The sequence below is a fragment of the Lathamus discolor genome, chromosome 2, assembly GCF_037157495.1.
Source record: "Lathamus discolor isolate bLatDis1 chromosome 2, bLatDis1.hap1, whole genome shotgun sequence".
In the NCBI taxonomy this organism is placed as follows: Eukaryota; Metazoa; Chordata; class Aves; order Psittaciformes; family Psittacidae; genus Lathamus; species Lathamus discolor.
Genome location: NC_088885.1, coordinates 111780297 through 111796307, shown reverse-complemented (window position 1 = coordinate 111796307; position 16011 = coordinate 111780297). Strand labels below are relative to the sequence as shown.

General features: G+C 37.8%; 1 protein-coding gene across 3 annotated transcripts in view; it reads right to left on the bottom strand.

Annotated features, from left to right (window-relative positions):
* The window catches only part of RBBP8 (RB binding protein 8, endonuclease), a 41500-nt gene that overhangs the window by 13438 nt on the left and 12051 nt on the right, over nt 1-16011 (bottom strand). For all 3 annotated transcript variants that reach the window (XM_065668115.1, XM_065668114.1, XM_065668116.1), the window contains exons 3-11: nt 15828-15870; nt 13563-13658; nt 11635-11747; nt 7262-7337; nt 5186-5355; nt 3810-3911; nt 2655-2752; nt 1885-2012; nt 52-937 (exon numbers count right to left, since the gene is read on the bottom strand). In XM_065668115.1, coding sequence (XP_065524187.1) covers nt 52-937; nt 1885-2012; nt 2655-2752; nt 3810-3911; nt 5186-5355; nt 7262-7337; nt 11635-11747; nt 13563-13658; nt 15828-15870 — 1712 coding nt within the window. The remainder of the gene's footprint in view (nt 1-51; nt 938-1884; nt 2013-2654; nt 2753-3809; nt 3912-5185; nt 5356-7261; nt 7338-11634; nt 11748-13562; nt 13659-15827; nt 15871-16011) is intronic.

The following is a 16011-nucleotide window of genomic DNA, read 5'->3' as shown; positions in this document are numbered from 1 at the left end:
AAACTTAAATATTATATTTCTAAGGAGAAGAAAAAAGTCAGAAAAGCTTACCTTCACATCGTCAAAAAGTTCCTCTGTCTCTGCAGAACTTGGCAGTGGCACAATTTTGAAGGGAGGAACTATTTCTTTCATTTGCATCTGGTTTTTCTTATCTGGGAATGTTTTTCCCAGCATTGCTTCTTCTACATAGGATCCCTCTTGTAAACCTCTGCCAAACAAACAGTTCTCACTGATGGCATTTGGCATGGATGAGGAACCTTCAGGCATGGGCTTCCCTAGGTGTGAAAAAATATCATGCAGAGTCACCTGTTTCAGTCTATTTTTACAGGTGTCCTCAATTCCTTGTTTTTTCTCTTGACAACGAACTCCAGAGAAACGATCAGACAGATCCAAGGGCTTATCAACTGTATGCTCCCCATTGGTACGATGAACATCTGATTGAAAGGGCACAGAGTTCTCTTTGTTGAAGGATGTTTTTTCACAGCTAACTGCATGCTCATCATCAGTTTTCTTCCTCTTAGCACACCTGCCTTCTAACTGCTTCTGGTGTACGATAAGGAAATCACTCCTGATCACCTCATTCTTAGCTGCACAAGTGTTTCCAAGACAGGTTACAACCTCACTAGTATTCTTTTTCACAACCATTTGCCTACTCATAGAGGCCTGGCTGATAATAGAGTTGATTTCTGTTCCAAGATTCAGTGGTGCAACAAAAGCAACATCTTCAGATTTTGATCTACTTTTATGAGATCTGGAACTAGAAGGATTGTTGAAGAGGTTGCTTTTGAGATTAGGCTTCAATCCTGAATCTAAAACACAGGAGGCATGACTTGTACTTGAGTTGTTCTTCACATTATTAGAAGCTCCAAAAACAGGAGAAGCTACTCGAGAATCCCAGTCAACGTGTGGTGGAGTGTTCTGAGATGGTTCTGAAAGACTGAATACAATGAAAGATAAAATTATTTTTTCAGTGTACACAGGGGGCTGGGAGGAGAAAATAGGATACACAAAAGTTAGAAGTTTCCTGTCAGTGATCTGCTTTGAAGCTGTCAGAGTTGCTAGTATTAATTGAAACAGAAGGAAAAGGGAAATTTTTGGTCTAGAAGTAAGTATTGCTGCACTTAGAGCTGTAAAAGGCAAACAAATCCCAGACCTTGTCCTTCATTTTAGTATGGTATGAAATGCTGTTCCACATTCAACTGGGAACCAAGGACAGAATTAAACCTGCCTAGGAATCCCTTCTACCAAAGGACTCCCTTTCAATGCAGTTACTTGGAAGGAAGTGAGAATGGTTGTGACAGCAGTCTATCTAGATTCTTGTACAGATCTCATAACCATGACAGAAGATTCTCAAAGCTTCTGCAAGTAAAGGAAAAATATGCAAGCTTCTTTCAGGTATGCTGTTTTTTACATGTCATCAATAAAACATAAATTTAAGATGACAAATAGGGACTAAAAATGTTTTCAAGTTTAGACCACAACATCCTGAGGAGAGTGGGAAAGGCAACTTGTCAATTAGTATGACATCTAGTCAGCAGAAAGGTTTTACAGTAATTTTCCTACCTCCACTCCAGGCCTCTTACTCCCAGGCTTACAGGCCTCAGAAGACACCTCACAATAACAAGAGGTCAGTGAGTGAGGGAATGTGTACATGGAAAGCCTGATTCAGTCTGAGAATGAAATAAAACTCCATAAAGTTTTGCATTCTATCAGTTCTTTGTTTCTAATGTTATTTACTTGAAAGAAGCTTCTACAATATGAAAATACTTATTTCCATGTCTGTACCTTTAAAGGAAACTGCAGTAAGGCTTTAAATTCTACTAAAACCAGAACTTCATATAAGCCTGCTTATAACAATATGATTAGAACCAAGTGGAAACACACCCTAAATTGTTGTCATCATTTCTTGATTCAGAAACTGGATGTTTTCTTGAGTCTTCACACTGCATGCTCTCTGGGGCCTGGCTCATAACAGTATTAGTGCGGGGAGGACTCAGTACACTTTGAGACTCCTTGCAAGTGGTGAAGGAAAACAAAGAAAGGAAGTGTGAGAAGCTATTAGAATTAAAAATTAGAAATATGTTAGGTGTGCACACAAACACCATGAAAACCCATCCAAATAGAACCATTCAAAACTCTGTAAAATAAAAGTTAAATGACAACTGAAATTTTAACCAACTTTACAGAAATCTTAGAGAAATATATATTAAAAAAAAACCCAAACAAATACACACAGACACAAAACCCCCTCAGTCTGCATACTATCATTTTCACTGTAGTTACCAACCAAGTAATCTCACCTGAGTCACCAAACAGTCTCATAACCAAATAATCTTTTCTAGTGTGTTAGACTCAATTATTGCACAAAGGGAGTTGGGCAGACCAAAGGATTTAGTCCACTGTCTTAATTAAACTTGAAAGTTGTATATGCAACAGGAACTGCACCTCTACCCTCCTCCCCAACCCCTGGACAGGTCAGCATAGTTATCTCTTTGTTTGCTAGAGCAATTCTGTAATGAGTAAGCAAAAGCAAAGCAAAGTGAGCTTAGTGCAACTCTGACTACTTTTGCAAAATTTTAACGCAAAAAATACTGGGTTTGAAAACAACTGGCATAAAAAACTGATTATGTAAGACATTTGGGAATACTACTTACAGATTCCTCTTGAACAGCAAGTCCAATTGTTTCTGCAACGACTGCAGCCAAGTTAAAAGATGGCTTTGGAATAGGATAGCCTCCCATACTTGGTTTATCTTTATGAGTAGAAAGAAGTTCACAGTAAGTCACATAGACATTGTAGTATCTTACTCTACTCACACAGATGGTGCTAACACAGAACTAAAAAGATCACAAAACTAGTAATTATGTAAATAGTTTGACTTGTGTCAGATAAATATTGAACCTTAAGTGGGAAGTTGAGAAGGGGGGCAAAAGAAGAATTTCTAAAGAGAACAGACTGCTATTTCATCAGAGAAATATTTTTCCAAGTTGTATACAGCTCCCCAAACTTAAAATACAAAGACAAGTCAATTTAAAAGTTGCTTTTCAAACTCCCAGGGCATGAATAGTCCGAGAAAAGCATGTAGAACAATGATAATGTATATTCGTAGTAAAATGTTTGTGTTGCATATTTCCTAGGTGACAGTTATAATTATTATTCTTGTGTTTTTATTAGGAAAACAAATAGATGAGTTTCCTTTCTTTCAGGGGTTTAACATTACTTCAGTTTATTAAACCAGGGCAAGGTACTATGATGGGAGGAATGCACAAGAACCATAACCCTGACTTGCACAAATTATTCTAAAATGCTGATTCTTGCAGTCATTTACAGTTAAATACTTCACAGAAAAAGGGACGCAGAAAGTTCTTGTCAAAGAACTCTTCATGGACAAGGACATATGACTTGTACTAATTCACAAAAAAGCGAAAAATAAATAGTAGCATTTCTAAACATTACATATTCATGTCAGACAGTAAGTGCAACTCTTAAGATATTTTATCTCCTGTACAGTTGGAAAATCAAATGCAAGACAATTGGATAAGTTACCTAACATATCTGCAGTAAGAGCTGCACTGAGCTTCTTCATTTCTTGACTTAGCCCTCATGCTATGCCACTTACACACCTAGTGGCATACACAGAGGCACTACAAGATAGGCATTTCAACAGCAATTTTGTGATTAACCCCCAAATCCTTATTCTAGCTCCTTGTTTAAAGAGATGAACTCTCAGTTATTGATGAACCCACAGTTTTACAACATTTTTGCCTTAATTTGAATGGAACTAAAATTAAATCTACTAATACACTTACTTGGTATAGGGGACAGTTCTGCATCACAGGTGTCTGCCACAAGTATCTCTTCTCTGTGGGGACTGTTCACTTGTGTGGAATACAGTGGAATTTTTCCAGTCTCTAGAAGATGCAGAAACATTTTCACATGGTGAAATTGGGTACCTTGTTGTGATAATTTCATGTAGATACAGACTATGATCCTGATTTTAAAAGCACCTGAACATGAGGTTTTGATATGTCAGTAGGTCCAGTAATTTAAGCACATCTGTTTGTTTTTATTCTGAGATATCACTATGACAAATTAGTCATAAATATTACATATTAATCCTTTCTCTCACAAGCATGAGCCCAGTCAGCCATAAAACAATACTGACACATAATTACATCACTTTCTGTACTGACCACATAAAAAGTATGCATTCAATCTGTATTTGTCCTGTTAATATGGCAACAGAACTATTACAGAGTAAACCATCCAAGGGAATAATGCTATGCACCAACTAAGGTAATGAAAAGGTGAAAAACCTGAAATTTGAATCGTGACCAACTCTGTGTCATGTTGTCTTTTCTATCTGGACACCAACAGCTTTCCACAGCTATTATCTGTGATTGGATTCAGCTACTAAATGAAACTGGAAGTTAAATATGTAAGAAAATGGACCATTTCTTACATATTTAACTTCAGTTTCATTTAGTAGCTGAATTTTTTATTTTTTCTAGAAAACAGAGAAGTAGACATGCTTAGAAAGGAGAAGCTATTCATAACACTAAAGTTACATATGCAAAATAAAAGGCATAAATAACAAACCCACTCCCTTCCTCCCACAGTTGTGCTATTTTTATTTTTGGACAGAGGCTTTTAGTCAAGACTCATATTTAGATGTATTTATATATTATTTAAAAAACTCTTTTTTAAATTCCACAAGATAACATATTAAGAGCACCTGAATTATTTATCATCTTTCCTGCCTATCTTTAAAACACAAGCACAAGCCCCCTTCTTTCACAAAAAATCTCTTATATTTGTGAGAGCTATTCCAGGACAAATTATGGAAATTAAGTGTGCACAATACTTCTGGACTTTGACCCAAAACAAATGCAAGTGTATCAGTAATAACAAAAGAAAGATTATTTGGCTGCTAGAACTTGGTATCTATCAGTTTCAGCAGTATTACTTTAATGGCAGAGTAATTGCTGAATGTGGGAGAACATATCACTCTCCACTAGGTGGTGACAGAGCTGTACACACAGTCAAACACAAGTTTGCATTTACAAGAGAGATGAGTTTGAAAAATGCTACCTTTGCAATCAAATTCATACATCATCTTTTTCTGTAGCCCTTAAAAGAAGTACTTCTAAAGTTAACTAAAAAATATAAAATACAATACTCATACCACTGTTGCTTTCTGCAAGATCCAAGTCTGCATGCATATGTTCTGTGTATCGGATGTGCCTATTCTCTCTTTTTCTTCTCGTACGACTAACCACAGAGAACGAAGAAGTCAGAACTGGAGAATCTGGAATGACTCCTTCTTCTAATTCCACTTCTTGCTGCTTTCGCTCCCTAGAGACATAATTGGGTTGGGTGGTCAAATAAAACCCCAAGTCAGCAAGACGAAGAGCTTTCATCTCGGGGAGCAGGCTAATCATATGGCTCAAGTAGGAACCAATTTAGAAAATACAGCCATCTCAGTAATATCAGAGATTAAAAAAGTACTAGAACCCAGGTATCAGATACATTAAACAACAAATTCACAATTGCCCCATCATACCCAAGAACAGAATACAACCCCCTAGCTCTTCACATTTTAAGTTAACATTTAACTATTGCACTATGGAAGATTTTTTCCCAGGAAGAAACTAGGAACTGTAGAATTTCTAGCTTGTCCTCAGAAGCTTGTGCTACTTGAATGAAAGAATGCTGAAATGGGTGAGCTAGTGTTTCTCCCCCTGTATGGAAGTTCCTGCATATCCCAAGAATACTAACTGTCTTAAATACAAAAGCTTTTGTCAATTTTATATAGTACAATTTTACATGAACAGCACTACACTCAAGAGCAATCCTCCTCCAGAACATTGGCTATTACCTCTTACCTCACAAAGGTCTTTAGAGAGGAGTGTAAAAAGCAATATAAACCACATAAAGTGAGTAACATAAAACATGAGTTATGAAGTTAATTTTCTGTCATGCTGTCAGCTCTAACAGCATATTGCAGAGTCAGTATATAAAAGTTAGTGTAACAAGTAACTATGTCTTAGCTCTCCAAAAGATCTAGCTAGACATAGCAAGGAATCAACAGCAAAAAGGCATTAATTTCAGCTCTTGTAACTTAAACACAACTATTTTTAGTACTTAATAAGGGCATTGCTACCTGCTGTATTGAGGTGGTAGTGAGAAATGGAAGTGGCAATAAAAGGAAAACCACAGGGAAATCTAACTTGGCTTGCTTGGTCATCTTTCTGCGGTAACACTTTTCCTTAAGACTCTCAAGAGAAAACTTTGGCTAAAAGACCATTTCCTAACTACAAAGAGAAGGATGTAAGATTTTGATCTAAGCAAAGAGAAGGAAATACAGATATATTTCTCCTTGCACTGAAATGAACCACAAAATCTTCTATAAAATAAGTTAATGGAAAACTGTAAAAAGCTGCCTGGCTTAAGAGAAAACGGCATTTTTGCAATTGGGCTTTTTACCATGATTAACTTTGAACACTTAATGACGAACACTGATGCACTACTGTTCTGAAGTCTTGATGAATTCTCTTGTGTCCTTTCATAATTCCTCTCTCCCTAGCATATTTACAAAAGAAGCACCGAAACCCAGCATCATCTATGAACAATACCTTAAGAAACTTAGATTGTCAAAACTCAGGTAAAATGATGTCAAACCATAGGTATACAAGAAAGGAATGCTACCTCTGCCTTTCACAGTGCACCATATTAGCACATTAAACACACCACTATTTGGCATACTCTTGCTACCATATCAGATTACAATTTGACACTCAATTTGTAGCTCATTATTATTATGGTTCTCTTTTGAAAATAAGTTTATTTAAAAATTTTATTACAAGATCCTGATATTTCTTTTGCTTAGCTGTAAAACTACTTTTCTGAAGTCTTAACCTAGGAGAAAGGAATTGGTAAAAAGTCAACAGAGGAATAGAAGAATAAGACGTAAGGCTTTGCTATGCACTGTGATTAAAGCCATCTCAAACAATCATGAAATCAAACAGAATTTCTATGACAAATTTCCATCAGTTTAAACAAAGATGCACAGTTAAAAGAAAGCAAAAAAGTCTGCACAATACAAAGATGCTAGTTTTATGTTGGTGGAGTGGCAGTAGACTATCTTTTCACAATTTATTAAAAAAAGAAAATCAAGTTTTTAAGATATTTCTATTCCCAGGCATTACTACTGAGGAATGGAGGGAGGAAGGGGAATATCAAAAAAACCTTCAAAACTTACTCCAATTCCTTCTGTAACTGCTGGAATTGTTCAGTTATCTTTTTATTTTCATCCTGTAAGTTGTTTTTTTCATTCACTGCAATTTTTATTGAAAAAAAGAAAGGGGGAAAAATAATAAATAAATCAATGCACACATGTTAACATGGTATATATCACATCTAATTTTGTCAGGTCCTTTCAGGAAACAACCAATTTTGTAACATCATACCACACACCCTCTCTGTGGCTTACCAAAATTAATTTTCAAGCTAGTCATTAAAAAGGTTGTAAAATAATGTGCTGGAAAGCATAAAAGTGTAACAATTACCAGATCATAATACTAGTTCTGCACCATCATTAGTTACTTTTGCCTATGTACATACAAGTGAGACTGCGTTGTAAAGATGAATTAATTGCTCACTCAGCTCAATGGAAAAAACTGCTTCCTTAGGCTGAAGACAGCCTACATAGTATAAAGTACTCAGAATTTGATTTTAGTCACTGCAGCAACCAGACAGTTGGAGACAACAGGAGAGAAAAAAAAAAAAACCAATTTCTTGAAAATCAGTTAAATGTTTTGGAATTTAGGAGAGACTAGTCAGATTTTTTTCTACTTTACTTTTCTTAATTTCCAATTTATTCAGCCTGTACTTCACACAAGCTTACTGCATCATCTTTAGCCTTTCTTCCACATTGTCTCAAACCAATATGATGATAGCTCCCAACTTCTCTGGTTCACTTTTATTTTTCTTCTCTTGTGGTTTTTTTGGTTGTTGGTTGTTTTTTTGTTTTTTGTTTTTTTTTTTTTTTTTTGTTTTTTGTTTTGTGCGGGGTTTTTTTGTTGTTGCTGGTTTTTTTGTTGGTTTTTTTTTCCCCATATTTTATATCTGGATTATTCCTGACTGACGTTTTTCGTGGTTGCAGGAAACACAAATTGTCATATAGAACTTAAGGCAAACCCATGGAAGACTACTGCTCTATCAGTGAGTGATCAAGATTTGTACCTAACCAGCCTCACCTTGATTTTCAAGGCTCAGTGTTTCAATTAAAGATTGGCTGTACTCTGTTGTTAATCATTAAACTCAAGGATTCAGAATATTTTTATTTAAATATCCAACATTAAAAGCCCTTCAAAAAATTATGTATTTTATATTAGTAAAGAATTTAATATTTTTAAAATTAAATAAAACACTGAAAAGCTACTTTGTGTGTCTAGCATTTCCCATATTTGAGATCTTGCTGAATGTCTGCTTGCTCTTGTTCAAGCAAGACAACTAAATGATACAAAATAATTAACCAATGGTAAAAATACTATTAGAATCATAGAATAGTTAGGGTTGGAAAGGACCTCAAGATCATCTAGTTCCAACCCCCCTGCCATGGGCAGGGACACCTCACACTAAACCATGTCACCCAAGGCTTCATCCAACCTGGCCTTGAACACTGCCAGGGTTGGAGCACTCACAACCTCCCTGGGCAACCCATTCCAGGGCCTCACCAGCCTAACAGGAAAGAATTTCCTCCTTATATCCAATCTAAACTTCCCCTGTTTAAGTTTTAACCCGTTACCCCTTGTCCTGTCACTACAGTCCCTGACGAAGAGTCCCTCCTCAGCATCCCTATAGGCCCCCTTCAGATACTGGAAGGCTGCTATTAGGTCTCCACACAGCCTTCTCTTCTCCAGGCTGAACAGCCCCAACTTTCTCAGCCTATCTTCATACAGGAGGTGCTCCAGTCCCCTGATCATCCTCGTGGCCCTCCTTTGGACTTGTTCCAGCAGTTCCATGTCCTTTTTATGTTGAGGACACCAGAACTGCACACAATACTCCAGGTGAGGTCTCACAAGAGCAGAGTAGAGGGGCAGGATCACCTCCTTCGACCTGCTGGTCACGCTCCTTTTGATGCAGCCCAGGATACAGTTGGCTTTCTGGGCTGCGAGCGCACACTGCCGGCTCATGTTCCTTTTCTCATCGACCAGCACCCCCAAGTCCTTCTCCGCAGGGCTGCTCTGAATCTCTTCTTTGCCCAGTCTGTAGCTGTGCCTGGGATTGCTCTGACCCAGGTGTAGGACCTTGCACTTGTCACGGTTGAACTTCATAAGGTTGGCATCAGCCCACCTCACAAGCATGTCAAGGTCCCTCTGGATGGCATCCCTTCCCTCCAGCATATCAACCGGACCACACAGCTTGGTCTCATCGGCAAACTTGCTGAGGGCGCACTCAATCCCACTGTCCATGTCAGCAACGAAGATGTTAAACAAGACCGGTCTCAACACTGATCCCTGAGGGACACCACTCATTACCAGTTTCCAGCCGGACATCGAGACAGTGACCACAACTCTTCGTGTGTGGCCATCCAGCCAGTTCTCTATCCACCGAGTGGTCCATCCATCAAATTGATATCCCTCCAATTTAGAGAGAAGGATGTTGTGTGGGACAGTGTCAAACGCTTTGCACAAGTCCAGGTAGATGACATCAACTGCTAATATTAATATTTTAAAATTCTGCCCTATATTATTTAGCAATTTATACAACCAATCCCAATCTTTCCAAACCCTCTTAGAAAGAGATTTGTTGTGCCCTGCCTTTATGTCACCTACAGCAAACAGGTTTGCTTTTTTTCCTGTCCCATACTTCCTGATTTCAAAATGAGCTGGCTACAAGATGCCTGGTGTAAAGCAACTCTTCTGTGGCTTCAGAGGGTTATGTGAAGGGTATGGGTTTACTGCAGTTAAATTCCAAGACCAGCTACAGGATCCTAGCAGGACCCAGGTAACTTTCGTTTGAACTTGCTACTTTCTGATCAACAGTTACTTCTGAAGTCAATGTTTCCTTATGAAAACTGGCAATCAGTCATAGAATCATAGAACATAGGGCTGGAAAGGACCTTAAGATCATCTAGTTCCAACCCCCCCTGCCATGGGCAGGGACACTTCACACTAAACCATCTCACCCAAGTCTCTGTCTAACCTGGCCTTGAACACCACCAGGGATGGAGCATTCACAACCTCCCTGGGCAACCCATTCCAGTGCCTCACCACCCTTACCATAAAGAACTTCTTCCTTATCTCCTATCTAAACTTCCCCTATTTAAGTTTTAACCCGTTACCCCTTGTCCTATCACTACAGTCCCTAATAAAGGGTCCCTCCCCAGCATCCCTATAGGCCCCCTTCAGACACTGGAAGGCTGCTATGAGGTCTCCATGCAGCCTTCTCTTCTCCAGGCTGAACAGCCCCAACTTCCTCAGCCTGTCTTCATACAGGAGGTGCTCCAGTCCCCTGACCATCCTCGTGGCCCTCCTCTGGACTTGTTCCAACAGTTCCATGTCCTTTTTATGTTGAGGACACCAGAACTGCACACAATGCTCCAGGTGAGGTCTCACAAGAGCAGAGTAGAGGGGCAGGATCACCTCCTTCGACCTGCTGGTCACGCTCCTTTTGATGCAGCCCAGGATACGGTTGGCTTTCTGGGCTGCGAGCACAAACTGCTGGACTGTATTAAGTTTCTCATTGATCAACACCCCCAAGTCCTTCTCCGCAGGGCCGCTCTGAATCAGTTCTCTGCCCAACCTGTAACTGTGCCTGGGATTGCTCCGAGCCAAGTGCAGGACCTTGCACTTGTCATGGTTAAACTTCATAAGGTTGGCATCAGCCCACCTCACAAGCGTGTCCAGGTCCCTCTGGATGGCATTCCTTCCCTCCAGCATATCAACTGAACCACACAACTTGGTGTCATCGGCAAACTTGCTGAGGGCGCACTCGATCCCACTGTCCATGTCACCAATAAAGATGCTGAACAAGACCTGTCCCAGCACCCATCCCAACACCAATCCCTGAAGGACACCACTCGTTACTGGTCTCCAGCCGGACACTGAGCCATTGACCACAACTCTTTGCATGTGGCTATCCACTCAGTCCTTTATCCACTGAGTGGTCCACCTATCAAATTGATGTCTTTCCAATTTAGAGACAAGGATGTCGTGTGGGACAGTGTCGAACGCTTTGCACAAGTCCAGGTAGATGATGTCAACTGCTCTACCCCTGTCCATCAGTTCTGTAGCCCCATCACAGAAGGCCATCAAATCCTCTGCCTCTCATTCTCTGCCTTAGCCCTAGGAATAAACAGAAGCAGCCACATTTTATCTAAAGTAACCACTTTACACTGTAAGATTTTCCACCTCAGTTCACTTTCAGTATCAACACTTCAATCTAAGACAGTGGGTCAAATGACTAGTAATTGGTATGTTGAATATTTTCAGACTGTAGAGTTAAGTATCCCCCAGATTAACTTCTTGGGCTTACACCATACATAAATTATATCAAATTACAGGAATTCACAAAGAACTAGTTTACAAAATAGCCTATTTTGTCTTGAGACTTGTGGATAAAACTCACTGAGTTCAGTGATAAGTTTGAGATTCTGCTGCCGGATATTTTCAAACTCTTGCTGCTTCTTTCTCATATGTTCTTCAGTTACAGCACAACGATCACATAATCCTGCTCTTAACCTACAATAAAATTAAAAGGAAAAGAGTCCCTCTGTTAAAAAAATACTGCCATACATGAAGCATAACCACACTTACCTGGCCTTTTGAACAATGAAAACCAGAAAATTTCTGACAACAATGCAGAACACTGCTAAGTACTGTGGTTTTGTATATTAATATCACAGTATTTTGAGATTTCAGAATGACCTAATACTACATGCTCCAATGTTTGCATAAATGGCTGTACATACTGAATACTTCTCAACCAACACGCATTACCTTATCTGATAAAATGGAGAAGGCTACACCTTGCCACTGAAAGCCCTTGTGATATGTCCTACTAAAAACACTGTGAGATATAAATTATCATTCATTATTAATTCAAACAAGTAGACATAAGCAAATTATTTCAGTAAATATAATTGCTACTTCATCTAAGACAGATATATCTGTCATTAAACAAAGCAATCAAATAAAAATGACAAATAGTAAGTTTACACTGTAAAAAATACCAAGCAAATACAAAATCCTTTATCTTTATCTAGACACCAATGATCAGAAGTGGATCCAGAAGTCCATGTGAGGCATTGCCTCTGCAGTTCCTGATAGTTTAGATCAGCTGTTTGAAGCACAACTGCTATCAAAAAAGGACTTGTTATGGATCACTCCATCTTGACACATTCATCCATGCAATGAAATGAGTGTTCATTTTCCAGGTGATAACTGAAGTGTATTTCTGGTACAAATCAAAAAGCTAGCAGTATTACCAAAGTGAAAACCAGATTCTCTTTTGCCTGATAAATAACAGATCAATTAGTGAAGAGCTCTGCATTGCTGCTGCTAGCACATGAAGTACAAAATAAATAAATAACAACATAAAATTTAAACAAACCAAAACTTACATTTCCAGTTCCACAGTTAACACTGGAAGTTAAAGCCATCCTGGTTTATGGGTATTTTAGCATTGTGGAAAGAGTAAAATACTTATCTGACTGTGTAATAAACATGTTATTATCATCTCCTTGTATTAAACCACTTCAAATGCTCTTTTCGTTTTCCACAATGCAAGTACTTCATCTGCTACGGGATTTGAAAAGTCCACTCACTCTGCAAATGTCTCTCTGCCTCTGTGGTGTAAAAGTTTATTACCTGCAGAGTTACAAATTTATCCCTAATGCCTTTCACAGAAAAACAGAATTCAAAGCAAAATTTGAGTATCATGGCTCTAAAATTTAAAACAAAACAGGCACGTGGGAAAATAATTCACAATGTAATGGTCTCTTGTTCCCACAAAGCTTCTGAGAGTCTGTTAGTAGCAAATTCAATATACACTTTCCAAAACAAGTATAATTTTTAAAGATTAAAAAAATGCACTGTAATTTCACATCTATTGGTTTTGCTTTGCTATACCAGATTAAACAGGAACATAAAAGAGAAAGGCAGACCGTCAAAAGGTGATCAGAATGTCTAAGTCCAAACGAAGGCAAAAGACAGAACCTGCAATTAAATTATGCAGAACAGACAACTGGTAAAAAAGACACTCTCATATCTGAAAGATTTCATAGTGATATTCCTAGTTATTTCCTGAGTTTCAAACTATATAATATGGTTTACAGAATTCTGTGCTTTGTTCTACATCTCATGCCATTTGGATTGTATTGGAAAGGGTCTGGTTTACTAAAAACAAAACTAAACCAACAAAACCACCACCAAAACAGAAAGAGACAAACAAAACAACAAAATAAAAATAAACCAACCAACTTACAGAGTAGCTCTGCATACTTTGCAAGAGCAAACAACAACAAACCCAAAAGATAAAAGGCACTACTACTTCACCTGTCTTCTAAAACTTTGATAGTGTCATGAAGTGCTTTTTGCTGTTCTCTGAGCTGTTGGTTCTTAGTATAAAACTCTTCAAGCCTCTCTGCATCCCTAAAATCAAACACAGAAAACAAAACAAATGTTCAAGGTTATTTTATGTGTTAAATAAAATAATAAATAGTTAAAAAAACAGATATTAAAAAAATAGTTAAATTACAGATATTAGTTTCTCAATACAGAATTCCATATAGCATGTTTCTTTCTTATTCTTGGGAAATGTAATTATTGTAAGCACGAATACCAAGTTGAAGATAAACTACCATTAGTCAGAAACACTTTCTTAGTTTAGAAATGTTCCGAGTTAGAAAAGCAGAGCTAGTTTCTAACTCATCTGAGCTTCTGTGGATAAATTTGATTTTTCTCAGGACAAAAATTAGGTTGATGATACTCAAGACATAAAAGCTAACAGTGTTCAAGCAACAATTCCAGGGAACGTAAGGTCAAGCACTCTTCCTATTTTACTGTGTTGCATAATTGTTGGGCAGCTAACTGGGGGCTTTCACAACCCGGTTGTTTTGACCTTTACTTAACAGTAAGAGAATCTTGCAGTGTGGCAAACCACAGTAGGTTTGCAAAGCTCACAAGCCATTAGAGGTTTAGTTCCTCAAGAAGCAATTCTTAAGAGTCTGCAGAACGTGGATTCCCATAATATGAACATATAGAACTTTCTTTCCAAGAACCTCAGAAACAGAAGATATTGGATAAAGTACTTTTTCTAAAAGCTGTGATTATTCAGTTAACAAAGAGCATTTCCTCCTCAAAAGAGCCAAGGAAAAAGCAGCAACATTAATTTCTCAATTTTAGCTACCCTTCACTTTATCAGATCACCACTTAAAGATAGAAAGAAGGTATGAGCAACAAGGACACAATTTTTTTCTGTGAGGAAATTAACTTTCAGTAAAAGTTAAGTGGCTGAATCTCTGTAACATTATAATGACTAATATCAGAAAATCAATTTGCAGCTCTTCCTTTTACCATGGAACCATTTGTATATTCCATGAAAGCAAGTGTTTGTTTTCAGTGTGCCTGTGATGGATAACTTGAGGAAGCCACGAAATTGGCTCACAAAAAGCTAAGCACACACACGACAGGAAACAAAAACGTATTTACTAACTTGCTGATACAATTCTTTTACACAGGCGTATTTTTAAGCTGGCACTACCCCTTTAAGACATATTAAGTAAACCACATTTTCATATTACTGGCATATACACTAATACAAGAAATTAACAATCATGGGTGAATTGGACACCTGGGAGCCTCCAGTGTACAATCAGACATTAATTCTGAAATTTAAGTACAGATATTTTATTTTTCTATACTACCACCCGGACGAATATTGTCCTTTTCAACTACATATGCAACATATAAAACAATTACATGAAAACAGCATCAGGGACCATTAAGGGCTTGTGCTTTCACTTGGGGAGGACAGTGTTAACGTTAAGCTACCTTAGTTCACTAACAAAATACAGCCAAATTTGAAGTTTGACTAAAGCGGCCTGTACTTCTCTGATGCTCATGGCACTAAAAAAAAAACAAAACAAAACACAAAAACCAACAAAACTGCTTTTTCTTTTTTCAGTTTATGCAACTTACAGAAGGCAGAAAATATCAAATTTAAAAATATTTTCTCAAGCTACCTTTAAGTCATGCTATGGCATTGAGTTACTTGTAATAAAATAAATAAATAAACAAACATACGCTAATACTCCATGCCTTCCACCTATCCCCCACTCCCAAGAGTGCACCTGCTAAACATGACAGACATTTTTGGCTATGAAGGCACTGTGCATAATGAACAGTCTCTGACCTAGCATTTACAAGTCATTAGCTCCACTTCTGAAGTGGGATACAAAATAAGGCGCTCATTGTCAGCTGATTACCAGGTCTGAAATACTAAACCTCAGGTATTCAGACGCTCCAAGGAGAACAAGACCTCCTATGTAACAGTACTGTATCAACAATGTGGTAACGGTAGAAAGATTCCAACAACAATTAAGCCATTGGTATGCGTTCTGTCACATCACCGATAATATTAATCATTTAGAACATTAACTGATCAATTGGAAGTAATTCACAATACACCAGGTTAACACCAGCAGCAAAAGAAAATTTCATCCTTTTTGCACATCTGAAGGAATAATCCATAAAACCTTAATTGATCTTACAACAATTACAGCTTGTTTAATAAATTAGATCATTAGGGTGAGTACTTACAAGCATCTTTCCTTTTTCAACTTAGATATTTTCAGTTGTAAGCCTGAAAAGTGGAAAAAAAGAAAATACATGCTATAAAAACCTGATTAAAGAAAAAGTAACAATAACGAAACAATAAGTCAACTCTCCTTTTGCCAATGAGATCTGCAAAAGAGAAAGAAAATAGTTCATTCTGGATTTCTTG